This window comes from Cervus elaphus, chromosome 19, assembly GCF_910594005.1.
Source record: "Cervus elaphus chromosome 19, mCerEla1.1, whole genome shotgun sequence".
Classification (NCBI taxonomy): Eukaryota; Metazoa; Chordata; class Mammalia; order Artiodactyla; family Cervidae; genus Cervus; species Cervus elaphus.
The window spans coordinates 73,258,233-73,276,059 of NC_057833.1; the positions used below are offsets into that span (position 1 = coordinate 73,258,233).

A 17,827-nucleotide genomic window follows, 5' to 3' on the forward strand; every position below is an offset into this window, starting at 1 on the left:
CATGGTCAGAACTTGCAAAACTAGGGGACTGAGCTGACCTGAGACCACACAGCAAATGACCTTGTGGCCCCTAGACAAGCCCCTGTAGCCCATGATTTCAGCCCTTCACACACTCCTCCTTGGGTTCTGACCACAAGTCAAAACCATAGCTAAAGAAAATTCAGGGCAGCCCCATGTGACCATATGTCCACGTATGACCTTGTTAACTGAATAGTATCAATACATTTGAAATTGTCAGTTGTCTTACAAGTCAGGCTCTAGAAGAGTGAAAAGCTAACCTTCTGTACTCACCTGCTTTCTACCTCTCCTGTGTTACTTATTCCAGTACAGCCAGTGTCTACCTGAGCCCATTTGTATTCCACTTCAAGGAATATTCCACCTCAGTATTTCTTCTAATGCAAGTCTGCTGGTGAGGAATCCTCTTACTTTTGTTTTTCTGAAATTGTTTCACTTCACCCTCAGCTTTGAAGATTTCTTTTTTTTTTCGTTTTTTCTTCACTAGATCTAGAATTCTTGATTGGCAGTTTTGGTCTTTTATCATTTTACTGATGTCATCCTATTGTCTTCTGTCTTTCACTGTGTTTGATGAAAAGTCAGCTGTGTTCCTTTTCTTGTATGTAGAGTGTTTTTTCTCTCATTGCTTTGAAGATACTTCTTTTTATTTGGGGTTTTCATCTCTAATGATTAAGCGCCCAGATCTGGTTTTATTTATATTTATACTGCTTTTGGGTTTTCTAAGATTCCTGGATCTGTAAATTGTTTCAAATCAGCTTCTGAGATTGAACTTACATATATTTTAGACTGTTTGATATTGTCTCACAGTTCTCATTTTTCTTAATTTTTCTTTCTCTTCAGATTGGATAATTTTTATTCATAGATCTTCACATTCACTCTTTCTTCTTCCACCTCCAGTCTGCTGTAAGGCCCACCCAATGGATATTTTATTTCAGCTATTGTGCTCCTCAGTTCTAGAAACCCCCCTCCCTCAGCTGAGATTTCCTATCTATTAAAAATTGCCATTCCTCAACTAAGATTCTCTATCTATTAACTCATGGATATAATCTTTTCCTTTGATTCTTTGAACATATCTTCCTTTGATTCTTTAAACATACAGCTGCTCTAAGTCATTACCTGCTAGACCAATATCTGGACCATCTCACACTGCATCACTGTGTTTTTTTCCTTTAATTATGAATTATATATTCTTATATCTTTCTTAAAATTTTTACTTATTTATTTACTTTTGGCTCTGCTGGGTCTTCATTGCTGTGAGGGTTTCAGTAGTTGTGGCATGTGTGCTCAATCGTTGTGGCTCCTGGGCCCTAGAGCACAGGCTTAATAGTTGTGACACATGTGTTTAGTTGCTCCGCAGCCTGTGGGATCTTCCTGGATCAGGGATTGAACCCATGTCTCCTGCATTGGAAGGTGGATTCTTTACCACCGAGCCACCAGGGAAGCCCTTTCCTATATCTTTTATGTCTAGTGATTTTTGATTATAGACTAGAAATTATGAACATTCAGAGAGCCTACATTCTCTTATCTTTTCCTGATGATTCACTTTTTTGTCTAGTGAACAGTCACTTACTAACTGGTCACCTCAAGCTTGTTTATGGGGGTTTGGTTTTATACTTTGTTAGGGTGTATTTGTGGAAAGTCCAAAGTGCTTCCCGAGCTCTCCATTTTGGTGAGACTTCATTTCCAAACTGTCTTCCCTGGAAGTCTTGTCATGGGTTGGCCAGGCTGTCAAGATGGATCTGGAGCAGGTCCCCCTTCAGGGTGAGGGAGGGACCCCTGTTCCATAGGTGCAGGCTGTGGGGTCTCAGTGGGACGCCAGCAGACGTCTCCTCTTAATCCTGCAGCAGCTTCTCCATAGCCTCCGGTGGTCCTGAACTGAGCGTAGAGAGCCCCTCCTTCTTCTGAAGATTTACTGGGGGTCCTTTCTGATGCTCCCCCTGCTCAGATGCTAGGTGCTTCCAGTGCCGACCCCTGGCCTCTTCTGGCTTTGTCACTTACTTCTCTAACTATGAGGCTATCTCAAGAGGAAGGACCAAGGTCACCACCCACCAGAAGTTTTCCAAGACTCAGTGCTTTGTCCTCTGGACCCTGTGGGTGAGGAGTCCCCATCCTTCCTATGTCCTCTGGTGCCCCACCTTCAGCTTGACACGCTGGACACTCGGGGGTCAGACAGATGGACTCTGCTCTCCTTGCTCCACTGTGGAGCTGACATGGGAGGAGGGTGGTTTCCGTGGCTGTTTGAGGACCAGTATCACACAGGGAGGGACATCTGGAGATTCGTACAAAAGTGGGTCGGGTAAAATTTTAAGGAATGAAGCAGAATCCAGACAGAGCCAGTAAGGCACTCAGGCAGGTTGCCAAGTGAACAAGAGCTTGAGGAGGGGCAATTAGTCATGAAGGGAAGTAAAAGCCAAAAGAGCAATTAAAAAATCTACAACAGAAAACTATGTCCTGGGAGATAGCCCAGAAGAGGCAAAACAAGGAAGACAACAGTCGTGTCTGTGTTGTCCAGACGCCCATGGCCTGGGTATAAAGGCCGCGCAGGGAAGCAATCTGCAGATGTCACCCACCTTCCTCCCGACACCAGCCAGCTCCACGCCACCATGTGCCACACCAGCTACTCCTCAGGCTGCCAGGCTGCCTGTGTGCCCAGCCCCTGCCAGCCGTCCTGCCTGCCCGTGAGCTACAGGCCAGCCGTGTGTGTGACTCCCTCCTGCCAGCCCTCTGTGCGCCTGCCTGTGAGCTGCAGGCCTGCCCTGTATGTGCCTGTGAGTTTTAAGCCGGCTGTGTGTCTGCCCGTGTGCTACAGGCCAACCGTGTTGGTGGCCCCCTCCTGCCAGTCCTCTGGGTGCTACCAGCCCTCCCGCCCCACCCTGGTCTGCAGACCCGTCTCCTGTAGCACCCCTTCCTGCTTGTGATCACGAGCCTCCTCCCAGCTGCTCCCAGTGCAGACAGGGTCACTCCTGCACCCCTCCCAGTACAAGTCCTCAGTGGGCCTCCAGGTTCTGCATGTGGCAGATGAAAAAAGCACACTAAACCGACCTCTGAACCCGGGCAAGAACATGGCAGGATGATCTGGACCCTTCTATGAACTGCTGCATTCCCCCCAGGAAGCCCTGGTTCCCAGGGTCCTTCTCTGTCTCCAGCAGGAACCCACACCCCATGTGAGCCAAATAAACTGTGCTTTCCACATGCAACAGTCTCTTCCTAGCTGTTTTTCATGTCTGTTTTCTGGCTAGCTAGGCTATTACCAGGGCTTCCTTGGTGGCGCTAGTGGTAAAGAATCTGCCTGCAAGATAGGAGACCCAGGTTTGATCCCTGGGTTGGGAAGATCCCCTGGAGAAGGAAACGGCAACCCACTCCAGTATTCTTGCCTGGGAAATCCCATGGTTGGATGAGTCTGATGGGCTTCAGTCCACGGGGTTGCAAAGAGTCAGACATGACTGAGCGACTACAGCCACCACCAGGCTGTTACCAAGAATTTAAGGCTGATCACCTCTTCAGTGATCCCCGTCCCCAGCGGCTCATGGGAAGGTGGGAGGTTTTGGGCGGAGGGAGTGGTCAATGAGGCCCAGGTGCAGGAGGCTCGGGCAGTGACTTGCCCCTGACTTCTTGGGTACGTTTCAGCTAGAAACGTATGTTTATTATTCCATTACCTTTAACATCATAGAGGGGATCCACATCTCTGTGTTCTTTTTTTTTTTTTTAATTTAAACATAATTTAATTTATTTTGGTCTAAGCTACACATTCAAATATTTCAAAATTCAAAAGATACAAGTCACCATTCTACCCCACTTCTCCATACTTCTGTTTTCTTTTTTTTTTAAATTTTTTATTAGTTGGAGGCTAATTACTTCACAACATTTCAGTGGGTTTTGTCATACATTGATATGAATCAGCCATAGATTTACCCGTATTCCCCATCCCGATCCCCCCTCCCACCTCCCTCTCTACCCGATCCCTCTGGGTCTTCCCAGTGCACCAGGCCCGAGCACTTGTCTCATGCATCCCACCTGGGCTGGGGATCTGTTTCACCATAGATAGTATACACGCTGTTCTTTTGAAATATCCCACCCTCACATTCTCCCACAGAGTTCAATAGTCTGTTCTGTATTTCTGTGTCTCTTTTTCTGTTTTGCATATAGGGTTATCATTACCATCTTTCTAAATTCCATATATATGCGTTAGTATGCTGTAATGTTCTTTATCTTTCTGGCTTACTTCACTCTATATAATGGGCTCCAGTTTCATCCATCTCATTAGGACTGGTTCAAATGAATTCTTTTTAACGGCTGAGTAATATTCCATGGTGTATATGTACCACAGCTTCCTTATCCATTCATCTGCTGATGGGCATCTAGGTTGCTTCCATGTCCTGGCTATTATAAACAGTGCTGCGATGAACACTGGGGTGCACGTGTGCTCTGTGTTCTTGAAAGGTAGAATTTCTGATTTGCTGGTTTCCCACGATGCTGGAAGGGCGCTATCCCAAGTGTAATCTTCTGGAACTTTCTTTTTCCACTCTTTGTACTATAGCTAGGTTTTCTCCACACGGCTGTTACATATGGTTTATCGGTCTAAACCCCTACCTGCTGTCTGCTCGAGGGACTATTTCAGGTTAGACCTACACTAGTGGAGGGCTGGCGTGCAGGGGCCGAGTGGACAGCAGGCGGGAGGACATGGCTGTGGTCTGTCCTTGCTCCTCCTCCTCCTGTTGGCATCTGTGACCTTTCTGTTTAGGCCAAGCCAAGCTCCATCCTGAGAAGGGTGCTCAGCAGAGAGAATGACAGCACGGGGTAGAGGCCAGCCCTGCAGGATAGTGCCAGGCAGGGAATTGGTGTGCACAGCGGGACCAGCTTCACCTAGCTGGAGATGTAGGTAAATTGACTCCCTGCCACATGCTCTGAAGCAACCTCTAATTCCATGCCTTTTGTTTCTGGGGGTTTATTTTGTCATGGATTTTCCTGGGAGCTTTTCTAAGATGGTGAGATGGGTGTGGTTTGAGACACACAAGCACCATGGTTGTGGTCTCGTCTTCGTTTCCAATTGTAGAGAGAGCCCTGCTCCATGCACCTTCCAGGTATCTGTCCCTCGGGGGACCAGATGCACAATACAGTGGGGGATCCTGGACAGGCAGTGTGGTGGGAGGCACCCCAGCTCCCCAGGGGCAGCCCTTGAAGCCTGGGCTTCCTCCGCTTGCTGTTAAGGGTGGTGGCAGTCCCCGCCCACAGGCAAGGGACACAGTCCTTCCTGTGACTTTCTCACTGCTGACAACCCGATTTCCAACCTTTTAATTTATGTCCTGGAGGCAGATGATAGAACTGATCTGTCCAGGTGATCTGGAACATATTCCTATTGTTTACATTTCAAGGACTTTGGGTAAAACTGAGCCAGAAATGGAACCAGTCAGCTTGGAGGTATACTCTCACATGCATGTGCACACCCAAAGGATACATGTATGCAGCACACACACACAAACACACATGTAAGTGCTCCCACTCGACATATACACTGACGCACGTGCCCACATGCAGCGTAAACACGTATAGGGCACGCACACACGTGCACACGCACACTCACGCACGCACCCGCAGGCAGCACGGGGCGCACGCCCCCTCCCCCCGCGGTGTGGGCTTGCTGCGCGCAGCGCACCGCGGGTCTGACGGCCATCGCGGCCTCCACAGCCCGCCTTGCCTGCAGAAGCAGAACCGGTTCTCTGCTTTCAGGTTAGTCTGGGCTCTACTTTCCAGGCCACTGGTGGAGCTCACAGCACGGCTGAGCGCGTGTGGCCTGTGGAGGTAGGCAAGTGTGGGCTTCAGTCTCAGCTGGGGCAAGTTCTTTATCCGTTCTGAACTGCCTTTCCCTCATCTCAAGAAGGGAGCTCCCTTGCAGAGTTGTAGAAGAGATTAGAAATAACATATGTGAGCTTTGGGCATAATGCTTGCCACGTCAGAGTCTTAGAAAATGTTAGCAAACAGGCCACATGGTAAGAACCTCATATAATGAAAATCCAAGGTAAAGAGCTGTGAGAACATAAGAGGGATTATGGTAAGGGATTCAGAACCTGTGTGACCAAGAGGGAGACTCAGAACTATGGCCCCCGGGTTTCCTGTCTCAGGAGGGGTGCGCGCAGGGATGCAGATATGAGCCCCAGCTTCCCCGCGAAGCCGCGTCTCGGCGTCTTCGTCTGCCGCCCTCTCCTGGCTCCAGGCTGTTACTGCAGGCAGTTCCTCTGGCCCATCTCCATCTGGACCACATGAGTGTGCTCCTACCACAAATGCTGCAAATTTTCACTCTTTTAATTCCTTCCTTGTGTCAGTGTATCTTGAGCACGTCTGTCAAGAAGTGCCATGCTTGTGTGTGCGTGCCTTCACCAACTCCAGGCACACACGCGTGCCCACACACACAGGTATGCACGCACACACGCTGGGCTGGCTCTGCGGGTGGTTGAGCTGGCCGATGGTAATTCCTGTGAAGCTCACTGAGCGAGTGAGGATGGTGTGGGGGGTACGGCAGGGGCTGTAGCTTTGTTGCTGGGTGGGCTGTGAGCAAGATAAAGATGTCAGCAGAGCCACAGCCGGGAAATGGGTTTTATTGCCTTTGAAGCATCTTCCCTGGCTCTCCTCCCAGGAACCCCCGGGTGAACTTGGGGTTTCTCTCCCCGGTGAATTTCTTCATCCAGGTTCTGAGACAATCCATTAGATCCTTGGTATGTTTTAAAGTTCAGACGTTGTCACAGGCTGTGCATCTGTTTGTAACTTGCTTTCGCCCTCCACGTTACATTGGAGTAACTCATCCTTGCAGATACGCCGGCTCTTGGCATCTGTTCAGGGCTATATAATATTCCACTGTCCAAATATGCTGGGATCCATAAATTTAGTCTCCAGTCACAGACGCTTAGGTCATTCTGACTTTGTAGTTCCTCCCACAAATGCTGCAAATTTTCACTCTTTTGACTTCTTCCTTGTGTCAGTGTCTCTTGAGCCTGTCTGTTGAGAAGGGCCCTGTTCGCATGTCACTGTGCATGCCCTCACCAACTCCAGAGGGTGCAAATCTCACCACAAAGGGGTTGTTCCCAAACTATGCTGCCAGCAGGTGTGGGACTGGCTGTTCCACATGTTAAACCACAGCCACCATCATCGGATGTTCCAAGTGTGGACAGCCTGGTCGTTGTGAAATGTCTTAGGAACTTTATTTTCTATTTTATATATTTTTTACAGGGTGATGCTCATGTAGAAAAGGACACAAAACAAGGTCAAAACTTGATGGCTTTTCACAGAGTGGGCACTGCCTATAACTGCCTCTAGGTCTAGGAAGTGGGGATACCCACCCCCGACACCATCTAAGGCTTCTTCTAGTGGCCCCCAGCCCCATCCTCCCGGAGTAACCACTGCCCCATCCTCTAGCAGGAATGATGTGCTCTGAGCTGTTTGAATCGCATCGGACATGGTTCCTTTTGTTGACAGTCTTTACCTTTACCTTTAGGTGCTCAGGGGAGTCTCACCTCATATAGTGAGGGAGCTATCTCATCTTTGTATTCTCTGGGAGGCTTTGTGTCACTTTGGAGACATTTATTCCTAGACCGTCTCTGGTATGGTATTGGCAGGAAGATTCTAAATCCTGATTCAGTTTCTTTAGGGTCTAAAGGTTATTTACATTTCTAATAAATTCATCACAGTAAGTTTTAATATCTTTAGAGAATTTATTGGGACAAAATTGCTGCAATAGCCAATAATTGTATTAAAAATCTCTCATTCCTGTAGTTCTGGCATAATTTTCAGTCTCAGTTTCCTAGGGGCCTTTATTGTGCTTTTGTTTTATTCTGCCAGCCAGTTCCACAAGCCAAAGACTTGTCTTTTCAGAGAACCATCTTTTGACCTTGTCGGTCTCTGTGGATAACTGTTTCTGTTTAATTTCTGCCCCTGATTTTGCTATGCATATATTGAGTGATTTTAACTACTTTTCCATGATACTTTTCATACACAAGCTTCAGAAAACAGCACAGATATTTTCAATATGTCATACAGTGGAAAAAAGTCAAAAGTGAAATGTCAGTCCCTTGTTTCAAAGTGACAGTAAAGTCAGTTTCTGGCCTGTTACAACAGGGTATCATCTTGTGATAAATACTGTTTTAGGGGATGTCTAGCTGAAATTCTTCTTTGACAGATGTAAAAGGTCCACATGTATTTATACACTGTGCACAATTTTTTTTTTTAGGCCACTGTGACATTTCCTCATGACACTGGAAATTCTTTGAGACAAAATGTACCCAAACTATTAGTTAACAAAGTCTCATTTCAGCAAGATTCATCTAAAGCTAGAGAAAAGTAATTGAAAAATTTCAGATTTTGAATACATTGCCCTTGAACGCTGTTGGTCTGTTTGCTCTGCCGTGTTCTGAGAAGAGTGTGTGTCTTCTCTGTGTTGGAGGCTTTGCCTTTCTTCCTTGGAATCCGCCAGGTTTTGTCACTGCTGAGAAGTCCCCTCTTCATTGTCCTTTGTGGCCAACCTGCTCCTTTTGTGACCACCCAGGTGCTTGGCCATCTCCTTCAGCAGGAATTGATGGGAGGTCAGGTGAGAAATTCAGGCAGGGCTTTACTGGGACTCGTGCCGCAGTGGAGGGAGGGAGAACAAGTAACAGGTGCCCTGCTCTCTCCCCGAGGAGGCGTGCGAGCTGGTTCCTTAAATGGGTGAGGGCGGTGGCAGGTCCAGGGGTCGGGCCAGAGAGGTGTCCTGGGTGGTCTGCCCACCTGCTTCGTGGTATTGTGTGCAGGGGGTGTGAGCCAGACCCTGCCTTTGCTCCTGACACCTTGGAAGTGGCAGTTGGGTTTTTGGTCTTTTTCTATCTTTTGTCCACAATCTGTCCCAACTGCACATGCACGCAGTTACTTTTAGTCCCTCTAGTTTCTTGGTATCTGTAGCTGGAGACGACATTTGTCCAGGTGCAGGCCCTGCAGCAAAGGGTCCCAGGCCCCAGCCCATCCCTCTGGTGCTGTGGATGCTCCCTGACCTGAGTGTTCTCTGTTTTCACCACGTGGATTTCTTCGTAATTGTGTGTTTTCTTTTCTGGAATCTGGTCTCTGTCCCTGAGTATCGCCTCTCCCCGCTTCTCTCTGGGGAACCATGTGACGTGTACTGACCCTTCTCTATCTCCCAAGTCTGCTGGCTGCTTGTCATTTTTTAAATAAATGTCTTAGTTTCTGTGTAATTTTTTTAGGTGAGTGTTTGGTTCGTGTGCACTGGTCTCCCCAATTTGCCATCCCACCCAGCCTGTGGGCTTTTCTTGCAATGATTTTTATATGTTTTGGCTTTAGCAGTTGTCTTTGACTCTCTCAAATATATCTGTTTTTAAAAATAGCATCTTATTCCTTTCTCATGTTTTTCATCCCATTTTTTAGTTCCTTGTATGTTAAAGCACGCTTGCTTACAAGTCTGTGGATAAGAACCCACAGCATGAAGTTCTGGGGACATCTGTTGTGTCTGCCGCCCTTGGTGTGGACATGTGGACAGCACGCACTGTGTTGGGGGTTGTGAGCTCACTCTCAGGTTCTCAGTTGTGTTAACGCTGCCCAGTGGGCTGGGGGCCTCAGGGAAGTGTGTGCAGCTCATTGTAAACCATATCTCACGGAGCACTCCTGAGTCAGTGAAGACCCACCTTACAGATGGGAACACTGATGTGATAGGCAGGCATGTGGCTACCCAGGCAACAGGGGCTTGTAGATGTGGTACAACCATGCCAGGCACGTGGTGATGGGGTGCTGAGCCCCCAGGTGTTAGGGGAATTAAATGGAAGTGGTCTTGTCCAGGCTTCAGAGACAAGAAAGGAGAGCAGGCAGGCCTCCAGCCTTGCTCCTGACCTGTCTGGACGCTGCCCTGACTATGTGCCTGCTCACAAGTGCAAGCTGAGAGGCACTACAGATAACTTAGGGAGCAGGTCTTGGAATTCTTGAGCCCGTGGAGGAGGTCTGGCCAACCACACTTCGGGTTTAGCAGCATCCTAAGACCCACAAGATAAAACAAACAGCATTATAAAAAAGATTAACATAAACCAGAGCTGCAATTTGCTCACAAACTGACGATGATATCAGTTTGTGGCCTGGAATTATAAGCAGGAATCCCCAAAACTGCAGTTTTGAAGTCTGAACTGTGGAGCAGACATGCTGCCCAGGACCTTTTCCACAGTGGGACTCCAGATTGCTGTTACATGGGACTTCCCAGCACTGTGTGAGGCTGGATGTTGGTTGGCCCAATTAGGTGACGTGTGTGTGTTACCTTCCTCTACTGTTTCTATTGCTCTGTTATTTTAATGTTTGTATATTGAAAGTAAGTTAGATAATGCTCTATTAAATATTGGTAATTCTCTACTAAATATTGTTTGTGTATAATGAGTGATTTCTTTTGTTAACGAATCCTTTCAACCTGAAACGAAAGTTAAAAGTTTAGGCGAAACATCGAATTGGTACTGTGAGCAGGATTCATGAAACAGAATGCCAGTCTTTAAGAAAAAAGAGTTTAAACTGGATGAAGCTTTTATTCCTGGATGGGACAAGCCACCGTATTGCTTATTAGCTAATGAATGGGACATATTCACTGGATTGTGTGAGAATTGGAACCTTACGTTAAAGTGGACTGAACCTTTAGAAGTTATTGAATGTTGGTGGCTAGTGCCAGTTTAGAAAGGATTAGAATGTGCCGTGCTGGGTGGCAGGCTGGATCCTCCTCTCTGCCTACTGTAAGGTACATGAAGCTAAACTAAAATTGTCTGAAGAGAAGTTACAAGTGGAAAAAGGATTACGCGGCTTGTGAGGATGATCGTCCGTAACATTAAATGCAATGCCAGAATTATATTTTAGCTGACCAAGTCTTCACTTTCGAAGTCGGCTTTCTGCTGAGCCGGCCCCGTTTTAGCTGCGTCTCCCACTCTAATAAACTCTATTCTCCTCTCATTCTGTCTCATATCTGGGAATTCTTTTCCAGCCCGCGCACAGACCACCACACCAGGCTGCACACGTCATGTGAGGGAGGGGAGGACGGCAGATTGCTGGGGGCCCTGCAGGTGTGTAGGCATTGCTGCACATTCACCCTGACCTGCGTGGTCATCTGAGGGTCACCTCACTCACCATGGCCAGGACTCTACGGCAGTGACTCAAGGCTGTCCGCCCTGGGCCTCCTCAGTGGGTGTGGAGGTGGACGTGAGGGGAGGGCCTACAGCCCCGCTCCTCTCCATCCCCGAGCATCCACGACCAGGAGCTCCCTTGGCTAGGCGTCGTGGCGGCCAGCACACTGGCCGGGTACCCCAGGTGCTCAGGAGACGGGTGCTGCTTCTCCCTGCTGAGGGCCAGGCAGAGGCTGGAATGGGGCGGCTGGGGAAGCAGCCTGGCTGGGCTGTCACCACACCCCCTTCCGTCCTGGTGCTAGACCCCCAGGTCAGGGCTCTTCACGGGAGTGGCCGAGCGTCCCCTGGCTCATGACCAAGGGCAGTGTGGTGCTTGGCCAGCCTCGCAGGCTGCAGGCAGGACCACGAGGGCAGGGGGGACAGAGGTGGGCACCAAGCTTGGGCCCCTCCTTGGGACATCCTCACGAGGACGGGCCAGTTCCCAGTCCTGCCCCCCAGCCCCTTTGCACACACAAACTGCCCTCCCAGTCCCGGGGCATGGGCTCCTGACCATTTCGGAGGAGAGGGAGCTGGGTGGATGCGTTTATTAACCAGCCAGTGGGGTGGGCTCCTGGTTCAGCAGCCCAGCAGGAGCGGGTAGGGTCTTTGGTGATCAGCCAGTTGTGGGGCCTAGAGAGCTTGTTCCCCACGGAGGGCAGAACCAGAGGGTGAAGACCTTTGACTGACAGCTCAGCATCCGGGCTCAGGAACCACGGCTTCACCCACTGTGGCGTCAGCAGCAGGCTGGGATGCAGCTCAAGAGAGGCACGCAGAAGCAGGTGTGGGGCTCACACGGCATGGCCTGGCAGGTCACAGGAATGCAGCAGGCGGGGCTGCACGCGCAGTGAGCGTGGCAGAGCGGCTGGCAGGCTGCGACCATGCAGTCACCGGGACGGCACAGCGGAGACCTGCTGGGGTCGGGGGAGTCGCAGGCACCCCCACACACCAGGGGTGGGCAGCAGATGGGGGCGCAGCCCAGGGCACCGCAGCCGGCGGGCGAGCCGACGCGGCACATGGTGGTGGGGCTGCTGGTCCGCTCTGCGGGTCCCTCCCCAGCAGCCTTTGTTACCCGGGATGTGTGTCCCGGCAACGCGGCCGCTCTTTGTGCTGTTGATCCTCTTTGCACTTTCCTGTCCCGGTGCTGGGTGCCCTGTGAAGCCAGTCCAGCAAGGACAGCCTGCAGTCTCTGGGGTGGGAGTGGCCGTGCTGGAGCCGGGCAGGGCTCGTGCTGGCCACTGGGCCCTACTGGTGGTGTGAGGTGGGCAAACTGCCTGAGGAGTCAGGGTCGCGGTGTACCCGTCCTGCCAGTCCCTGGGTGTCCCTGGTGGGCGCCAACACTCACATGCCCTGGGGTGTCTTTGCAAGCTGTGCATGGGGCTGGGGCATGTTGCTCAGCTCTTCCGCTCAATTCCCCGCTGGGCCTCTTGCTGTGGGGACATTTGGGCGTCCTGCCTGCCGGTGTGGGGACCTGGTGTTGGGAAGGAGGGGAGAACCCTGGGGTAACGGGCCCAGACTCCTGCCTGCATGGCTCTGTAGCCCCTGGGGAAGACAGACCAGCTGGACATCACTCAGAGGGAGGAAATTTGAGCCCTGCGTGGGATTTCTGATAGATAGCTTATGGTTGGGTACTGCTTTTTGATCCAATGTGAAAATCTCTGTCTTTTGATTTTGACGTTTAGACATTTTGCATATAATGTAATTGTTCCAATTTTTAAAGGTAGAATACCATCTTGCTAGCTGTGTTCAGTTTGTCCCGTCTGTTCTTTTTCCTCATTTCCTTCTTTTTAGGTCTAATATTTTTAATTATTCCATTTAATCTCTACTTTTAGCTCATCATTTATACATCTTTTGGATGCTGCTTGACCTAGACTTTATACTCTACACCTTCAATATAACACAGTCTGCTTCCAGACAATATTCTACCGTTGCATCCACACTGTCAGGATTCCACAGCACAGCACTTCCATGTCCCTTTCATATCCTTTGTGTTATTGTCATATTTTACTTTTCCATTTATTAAGAATCCCACAGTGCACTATTACTATATTTGCTCTAGACAACTATCATAATAATTTTTGTATTTATCTTCTCTTTAAAATAATTTCTAGAGCCATTCTTTTCCTTGTGTAGGCCCAAGTTTCCCTATGCTATCATACTCCTTGACCTGAAGAAATTTTCTTAATATTTCCTGTAGTATATATCATCTGCTGATCTCTCTCATTTTTTGTTTATCTAAGAGAGTGTTACTGAGGAAACCAGATCTGAAAGAGACACCCCAATGCACCCCAATGTTCATTGCAGCACTGTTTATAATAGCCAGGACATGGAAGCAACCTAGATGCCCATTAGCAGATGAATGGATAAGGAAGCTGTGGTACATATACACCATGGAATATTACTCAGCCATTAAAAAGAATTCATCTGAATCAGTTCTAATGAGATGGATGAAACTGGAGCCCATTATACAGAGTGAAGTAAGCCAGAAAGATAAAGAACATTACAGCATACTAACACATATATATGGAATTTAGAAAGATGGTAACGATAACCCTATATGCAAAACAGAAAAAGAGACACAGAAGTACAGAACAGACTTTTGAACTCTGTGGGAGAAGGTGAGGGTGGGATGTTTCGAAAGAACAGCATATATATTATCTATGGTGAAACAGATCACCAGCCCAGGTGGGATGCATGAGACAAGTGCTCGGGCCTGGTGTACTGGGAAGACCCAGAGGAATCGGGTGGAGAGGGAGGTGGGAGGGGGGATCGGGATGGGGAATGCATGTAACTCTATGGCTGATTCATATCAATGTGTGACAAAACCCACTGAAATGTTGTGAAGTAATTAGCCTCCAACTAATAAAAAATAAATAAATAAATAAAAAATAAGAGAGTGTTTATTTCACTTTCAATTTTGAAAGATTTTTCCCAGTTTTGTGGGCTGACAAATTCTTCTTTTAGTATTTTATAGATGTCATTCCATTGTCTTTTGGATTGTATAATTTCTAGTTAGAACTCTGATGTAATTCTTATTTTTCCTCTTCTGTGCATGGCATGTATTTCTCATATGAGTGCTTTCAAGATTTCCACTTTTTTTTTTTTGACAGCACTATTTTAATATGATATGTCCAGGTCATTTTTTTTTGGTCAGGGGTGGGGAAGGGAGAAGATACTTATCCCACTTGAGGTGCTCTGGTGTTTTTAGGCTTATGTCTTTCATCACTTGTAGAAAATTTCTCAGATATGATTTCTTCAAATATTTCTTCTGTGAAGAGATAAATTCTACGCCTTTTCTCTCTCTGGACTCTAGTTACATGCATCAATGATAGTTTGATATTGTCCCAGAATCTGTGATGTTCTGTTCTTATCCCCACCCCCACCATCTTGCTCTTTGCGTTTGAATATGGTAGTTTCTATTTCCCCATCTTCAAGTTCATCAATTCCGCACTTGACTGTCAGGTCTACTCAAGAGCCCACTGAAGGAATTCATCTTTGATATTGTGTTTTTATTTCTATACTTTCCATTTGACCCTTTCCTCTATTTTCCGTCTCTCTGCAGCCATTCCCCATCTGTTCATATGTGTGGTCCGTGTTTTACACTCAACCCTTTAACATATTAGTCACATTTATTTTTAAATTTCAGTTTCATGACTGCAGCATCTGGGTCACTTGGAGTCCAGTTGTATTGACTACTTTGTCTCTTGACAATGAATTGATTTTTCACTGCTTTTTTGAATGTCTTCTAAGTTTTGTCAACCTCAGATGTGTTAATTTAAATGGACATAAACTGTGTTTCTTCCTGCGAATAGGTATCAGGTCATCAGTGTGTGGGGACATTTGAATCAGCCTGCTCAGATGTTGACCTCGGTTTGGGTTTTGGTGTTTTCTGAGGACCATCCGGGTACCACTGACCTCAGATTCCTTGTGTGGTTGTCAGCATCTTGTGCTGAGGACAGGGGTTGTGGACACAGTGTGTTTGCTCTGTCCTACATTCTTTAGCTGCCCCTGCTGGGGCCTGATGCTGCTCAGGCAGCTGTGCTGGCCAAGCTGGAGCCAGGAGGAAAGCGGGGCTCTCTGGTCTCGGCCCAGGGTCAACCCTGGCAAGCCCTATGTGCCTGGGCCTGAGGGGTGAGGCTTTCTCAGATCTGTCTCCTCTCCCTGGGATGGTCGGACTCCCCTTTGTGTGTGTGGTTGGTTTGTGTGAGCCTTCTGGCCTCCCTGTGTGGTCATCCTTTAGGCACCAGGTTGGACCTGGGTCTGGGCCTGTTTCCCACCCGTCACTCAGAGGTAGGGGAAGTCCTTCCCCACCCACAATGAGAGTCTCGAGTGGCTGATGTGGGGACATACCTTCCCCACCCTCCACCCACTAAGGACCCTCTACATTCAGCTGAGCTGTCAAGAGGGCTCTTTGAGGAGAGTCCTCTGTACTTATGATTTGTATACACTTTTAAGAAGAAAACTTCAAAATATGTGAAGATAAAATGGGACAGGCTGCATTGAGATAGCATGGTTTATTTGTATTTGGCTCACGTTGGGTGTGGTTTCCTGCTGAAGACAGAGAAGGACCCTGGGAACCAGGGCTTCCTCTGGGTAGGGGCGGATGCACCAGTTCACAGAAGGGACCAGATCATCCTGCCACGTTCTCACCCAGGTTCAGAGGTTGGTCGATCATGCTTTTCATCTGCCACATTCAGACCTGGAGGCCCCCTGAGGACTCGTGCTGGGAGGGGTATAGGAGTGATCCGGTCTGCACTGGGAGCATCTGGGAGGAGGCTCGTGATCACAAGCAGGAAGGGGTGCTACAGGAGACGGGTCTGCAGACCAGGGTGGGACGGGAGGGCAGGTAGCACCCTGAGGACTGGCAGGAGGGGGTGACATACAAGGCCGGTCTGTAGCGCACGGGCAGGAACACAGAGGACTGGCAGGAAGGAGTCACACACAGGGTGGGCTTGTAGGTCACTGGCAGGCGTATGGCTGGCCTGTAACTCACGGGCACGCAGGTCACCTGGCAGGGGCTGGACGTGAAGCAGGACGTGTGGCAGGGGCTGGACGTGCTGCAGGACGGCTGGCAGGAGCTGGGCACGCAGGCAGCCTGGCAGCCTGAGGAGCAGCTGGTGTGGCACATGGTGGCGTGGGGCTGGCTGGTGTTGGGAGGAGAGCTGGTGATGTCTGTCTGCAGGCTGCCTGTCTTGGCAGCTTTTATACCCAGGTTGTGGGCGTCCCAGCAACATAGAAGCACAACTGTTGACTTCCTTGTGGTTGTTGCCACTGTGTTTCCCCAACATCTTATTATCCTGGGGCACGCTTTTCTGGGCCATTCTCCTCCATAAATTAATTTGGCTTTGAGGCCAGTTCCTCCCTCTAAACAGGATATTCTAGTTTGCCTTTCCATGGGGTTCATGGTGTTTCTCCAGGCTATCATTGTGCATGGGGCACCCCCAGATTGACTAAAAGTACTGTATCCTTTTACTCCTTTTAATCCCATGCTGTCAGTGAAGACTTTGAGGCCATTGTATATTTTGAGCTTTTACTTTGCATGTGAAAGTGAAAGTGAAGTTGCTCAGTCATGTCTGACTCTTTGTGACCCCATGGACTGTAGCCTACCAGGCTTCTCAGTCCATGGAATTTTTCAGGCAAGGGTACTAGGGTGGGTTGCCATTTCCTTCTCCAGGGGATCTTCCCAACCCAGGGATCGAACCTGGGTCTCCCGCGTTGCAGGCAGATGCTTTACTGTCTGAGCTGCCAGGGAAGCCCTCGAGCTTTTTTATTTTGCATAGGAAAACACTGAAGCAGGAGCCTGCAAACTTCATTCTCTGGGGAAAATCTGCTTTGTTTCCTGTGTATCAATGAAGTTCTTTGGGGCATAGCCACACACATGCATTTACTGTGTCTAAGGCTGCTTTTCCTTACAATGTTGGGTTGCTGTGAGCGAAACCACATAGCTACAAAGCTTGAGATGCTTACTCTCTGCCTTTACAGAAAGTCTATCAGCTCCTGCCTTATTGTAATCATGCAAGAACCGATTTGCTCAGGCAGCAGATTATTCTGTGTGCTGGGGTACAGACGTCCAACTTCGTGAGCCCTCCAGGGCAATGGATAAATGAGTGAATGAAAAATCAATGCATTCTGGGGGGTGGGGGCTGAGGCCCAGAAAGGAAAGCAGGTTCAGTGGAGAAGTGAGTGCTGGTGGGTGATCTGGGGCCCTCTGGGAGGAGGTGATGCTGAGCTGACAGTGGGTACAGTGAAAGGTCAGGGGTGGTGGGTGCTCTAGGCAGAGGCAGCAAGGAGCAGGTGTGAGGACCTTGCTGCAGAAACAGAAATGTTCCAGGAGCAGTGGGAAATCCCACAGCATGGGGTGCCAGAGAGCCAGTGTAGGGGGACAGTCTCAGATCATAGAGCCTGAGGACCAGTCAGCATAACCTGGGCTATGGAAGAAGAAAGTCAGTGAGCTTGAAGACATGTCAGTAGAAAGTATCCAATCTGAAGAAGAGGGACAAAGAAATAAAAAAAATGAAGAGGGTTTTTGAGACCATATCAGAAAGGCTAACATGCAAGTAATTTCAACCTCATTAGGAGAAAAGAATGACACCAAAGCCTAAGGATATTTTGAAGAAATAAGGGACAAACCCCCCAAATCTGATTAGGAAAATTCCAAT

General features: G+C 48.7%; 4 protein-coding genes across 4 annotated transcripts in view; 2 read left to right on the plus strand and 2 right to left on the minus strand.

Moving 5' to 3' along the window:
* TSPEAR (thrombospondin type laminin G domain and EAR repeats) overlaps positions 1-17,827 on the plus strand; it is a 149,148-nt gene that overhangs the window by 24,571 nt on the left and 106,750 nt on the right. The window lies entirely within an intron of this gene.
* LOC122675668 (keratin-associated protein 10-3-like) overlaps positions 1-17,827 on the minus strand; it is a 41,925-nt gene that overhangs the window by 16,975 nt on the left and 7,123 nt on the right. The gene's annotated exons all lie outside the window — the stretch shown is intronic.
* On the plus strand, positions 2,577-3,212 carry LOC122675678 (keratin-associated protein 12-2-like). The gene has a single exon (XM_043874671.1). It carries the CDS (start codon positions 2,619-2,621, stop codon positions 2,931-2,933), a length of 315 nt encoding a protein of 104 aa, XP_043730606.1. The 5' UTR covers positions 2,577-2,618; the 3' UTR covers positions 2,934-3,212.
* Positions 15,668-16,349, minus strand: LOC122675676 (keratin-associated protein 12-2-like). Its single transcript, XM_043874670.1, has one exon. It carries the CDS (start codon positions 16,294-16,296, stop codon positions 15,952-15,954), a length of 345 nt encoding a protein of 114 aa, XP_043730605.1. The 5' UTR covers positions 16,297-16,349; the 3' UTR covers positions 15,668-15,951.

Bases quoted from the DNA above. Each gene is read 5' to 3' on its own strand.
- LOC122675676 (XM_043874670.1), bottom strand. From the start codon at position 16,296: ATGTGCCACACCAGCTGCTCCTCAGGCTGCCAGGCTGCCTGCGTGCCC.
- LOC122675678 (XM_043874671.1), top strand. From the start codon at position 2,619: ATGTGCCACACCAGCTACTCCTCAGGCTGCCAGGCTGCCTGTGTGCCC.